Below are 4,048 nucleotides of genomic sequence, written 5' to 3'. Positions count from 1 at the left end.
GAGACTGGGGAGATTAAACTCTCGGCGATCTCAAAGGCGTCTTGCCCACAAACGCACAACAATGTGGCAGCCTTTAAGCCTTCCTCTCAAATCTGGTTGATGCGAAAATACGTCTCGACTCTTGCCACGTAAGATTCCCACCTCTCGGGGTGAGAGACGTCGAAAGCCTCTAATTGCCCAACCCTTTCCATGATCGATGATCAAGATTCCTTCTTCTTCGGTCGCACGCACCTTCCAGCGATTTCGTACTGGCAAGATAACGCTGACTTCCACGCCGTTTCTTTCCCGGACTTATTTGGGTGAGTCTTCTAGCTTTTCTTAGCTGTAGAGACTGGATCCCACCTTCGTCGCCAGTGTTAAGTCCTGGGAATAATGGCGCTTGAGACGATTCATCTCCAACAAGTCTTTATTGTTTGCTCCACTCTCGAACAACCAGAGCAGAGGCACGCAGGCCTCTATTTATACCCTCTAATCCCCGGGCAAGTTCAACCAATCATGAGGCGGGCTTTTCCCACCTTGCGCATGCGCACAAGGCCGGCGCCGCTCAGTCTGGTCCCGGGCAGCTTCTGCAAATGCCCGGGACTCTTGCAACATCCCGAGCCTGCAAGATGCAGGCTCAGGACACAACAAAGAGTATTAAGAGTCCCGTTTTTAATCTTCCAAACGTGAGTTTGATCAAGTCCCAGCTCTATAATAATATGAGTCACAATACAAACAAGGGTCTTTAGCTTTTGTGCCACTACGAGTATTTGGAATGTTGAAAATGTGCCACAGACACACTCACAAAATGACGAATGCTGTAGATGGGGCCAAGTACCCATTTGCTAAAAATCAATTGGAAGGCAAAAATAAAGAAATAAAAATTCTCTATGAATTGTAGTAAAATAGTTGAGAGATTGAAAATGGGACTGGGGTGGGGTCCTCTTCTCTCATTTCCTTGGAGAGTGGCAGGGAGAACAATGGCATGCTGCCCCCCCCCCCGATGTGCCAGGTGGAGAAGCACCCCAAGCAAGCAGGCAAGTGGTCACTGAGGGCTTGAGCCAATACAGGACCTCTAGGCAGCTGGGGGGGGCAGACTTCCGCAACTTATCCCTCAGGAGCAGGCAGGCAGGGGAGGTGGAGGAGGCACGGCCAGAGGAGGAGGAGGAAGGGAGAGAACAGGGAAGTTGTTCTTGGGGGCAGTGGATTGACCACCATTGGGCTCCAGCGGTCCTTAGGGGCTGATGTTTCTTCTGGTGGGACACAGTTATCCCTATGTCCACTTGGCCAAGGCAACTTGTTCCATGCTGACTGGGTTGCGCCCACACTTCTGTGCCCACCTGGCCACGCCCATCCGTCCATGCTGACCTGGCTGCACCAAGTCAACTATCCCGATCTGGCTGTACCCACCTGTTCACACCCACCCATCTGTGCCAACCTGACCACTGTGAGTCATCTCATTCTACTCTCAAGCAAGGACTTTACAGCATACACTAAGAACTTTTTCTCAACTTCTCTCTTCCCAGGTAAAGAGAAAGATTATTCTTTTAAAATGCAAAGAAGACCTCTGAGGTATAGAGCAAAAATATCAGTGCCTAACCCTAATCCAGATTCTCCCACATACAGTATGCTAGACCTAAACAATATACCTTGGAGTCAGAGGAGAAGGCATACACAGCTAGTGGACGTTCTCCATAATTGATGTAGTTTATGGCTTCCTCCATATCTCTCACAATGAATATTGGCAGGATGGGCCCAAAAATCTCCTCTTGCATGACTGGGTCCCATTCTTTCACATCCACCAACACTGTGGGAGCTGTAATGGGCAAACGATCACATCAAGGTCTGTTCTGTTTATATACTATAACTTTATTGTCTGATTTAACCAGAGTTTTAGCTTTCCCCATGACTACATTTCCAATATGAAACCCCAGAAAACATGTCTGTCTTCTTGCTTTATTTAAAATAGATTTTCCAAGTCTCTTCCTCCAGTTCCAAGCTGTATACTCACCAATATAACGCTCACACTCATCGGTCTCTCCACCAATGACCACCCGGCCACATTCCAGCAAAGCTCGGACGCGCTGGAAATGCCTGTCATTGACCATGCGGGCAAGATCAGGTGACTTCTTGGGATCTTTGCCAAAAAATTCACAGATAGCTTGGTGCAGGCAAGGCAGCAACTGCTCTTGTGTTTTAGTTGTACAAATCACATAATCTGGTGCAATACACGTCTGTCCAGCATTGATGAATTTTCCCCATACAATTCGGTTGGCTGCATTCTGGAAATTGCAGGACTTATCCACGTAACAGGGACATTTACCTCCCAGCTCCAGAGTCAATGGTGTCAGATGTTTTGCTGCAGCAGTCATGACGATCTTTCCTACACGGTTATTCCCTATAGAGATATGGCAAAAATTTGGGTCAAGAAAGATATACAGACACCCACATCTCCAATCCAGTATCAGGGTCCTCAGTTCTGTGTTGTTTTTTTCTCTCACATTCTTCCATACAGTTCTGCAAAATTCCACACAGATTGTTTAAAAAATCCAATAAGTGTAAATAACAGTTGACAAAGCAACTGTTTTTTCAGTGTTTCCTACAATTTTTATTCCATCCAATTTTGTTTCATCTGCAGAATTGATAACTATTTTTCCACTCCTCATTCAAGTTATTAAAATGTCAGTTTAGATCTAGAATGTATTAGGGACAGTCCATTAAAATCCCATGTCAAACTGCTGTCAAATTCCTGTTAAGTGTTGTTAATATAAACTTGAGCTGTTCTGGCAATGAAAAAGAAAAGCAAATCTGAGAAAACCTATGTGGGTTGAAATGAAGTATCTTCATTGTGCAGAAAAACACCCGAGACTGATACTTTTCATTATTTCCAAAAGCTGAAGTTCTATATCAAGCACAGGCTTTTTCCTACTTAGAGTGTGACTGCTCATCTTTTCTACCACTTGTGGGCAAGATCTACAATCTGGAAGCTGCTGACAGGTGAAATTACAAATGCCAGGTGCAACAGTTTCCCTGACCTAACTTACCATTAGCTGTACTGTGATAGACAGGATAAAGCTACTTAACCAAGACACATAGCAAATTGCTGCAATATACAAGGCCTTCTAGAAAGGCAATGCATTAGCTACAGAGATAAATTCTACTGCAGATGGGAGGTAGTGGCAGGGTCCTAAAGGATGATTTTAGATAAATTATTTGAACCTTTCAATTTCAATACTTCAATATTGCTTATCACACTGTTTTGTGCAATTATCATCTATATAAATAAAAATGTAAATGTTCGTTTGTTCAAAATCTTAAATCTTCGAAAGTTCTTCACCGATTGCTTTGAAATTTTGACACGACATTGCATTTGAATACGCGCGTGTTTTTATATACCTATATTATATAGACGTCACACCTGTGACAGGTAAAAACATGTTTTTTTTAAAAAACAGCACCATCTGTTGGATGTAAAAGCAACACACGCTTTTACCAGACTGAGCCACAGCAACGCGTGGCCGGGTACAGCTAGTTGATAAATAATTTTAAATATTAAAAAGAATAACCTGAAAAGAATATACAAAAAGGGAAAATCACCTGTGTAGAAGATATAATCAAACTTATTTTCCAGTAATTTTCCTGTTTCTTCAGGACCAGCTGTCACCACAGCAAAGGTTTGCTGTAAAATAGAAAAGGGAAGTTAACATCCAGTCAAGCTGCCTGCATATCAAACAGGTGGTGTTTTCTGTCCCTGAATCTTTGCAAGACAAAAAGCCTCTTGGGGGCAATTTGGAACACAAAAAGGATGCAGTAAATTGAAGGCAACTAAGATTTTTCTTAAATATTTTAATTTCAAACTGAGACAATTGCTTTTGATGTAATGAGAATATGGTAATATAGGTAGTCCTTAACTTATGACCGTTATTGAGCCTGGAATTACAGTTGTAAGTTGTGCTGGTTGTTAAGTAGATCATCACACATGGTTGTGCCTGATTTGATGACCTTTATGTGCGGCAGTCACTAAACAAATGCAGTGGTTGTTAAATGAATCCATTGTCTGCAGTGGGGG

At 43.1% G+C, this 4,048-nt stretch overlaps 1 protein-coding gene across 1 annotated transcript in view; it reads right to left on the bottom strand.

Moving 5' to 3' along the window:
- The window catches only part of LOC107296167 (aldehyde dehydrogenase family 3 member B2), a 22,249-nt gene that overhangs the window by 5,633 nt on the left and 12,568 nt on the right, over positions 1 to 4,048 (bottom strand). Inside the window, exons 5-7 of the mRNA XM_015825514.1 lie at positions 3,577 to 3,658; positions 1,991 to 2,377; positions 1,629 to 1,795 (exon numbers count right to left, since the gene is read on the bottom strand). Coding sequence (XP_015681000.1) covers positions 1,629 to 1,795; positions 1,991 to 2,377; positions 3,577 to 3,658 — 636 coding nt within the window. The remainder of the gene's footprint in view (positions 1 to 1,628; positions 1,796 to 1,990; positions 2,378 to 3,576; positions 3,659 to 4,048) is intronic.

This window comes from Protobothrops mucrosquamatus, unplaced genomic scaffold (assembly GCF_001527695.2).
Source record: "Protobothrops mucrosquamatus isolate PMUCROS unplaced genomic scaffold, P.Mucros_1.0 scaffold2675, whole genome shotgun sequence".
NCBI lineage: Eukaryota > Metazoa > Chordata > Lepidosauria > Squamata > Viperidae > Protobothrops > Protobothrops mucrosquamatus.
The sequence above is the reverse complement of the archived record's forward strand: the minus strand, read 5'-3'. Positions and strand labels throughout refer to the sequence as shown.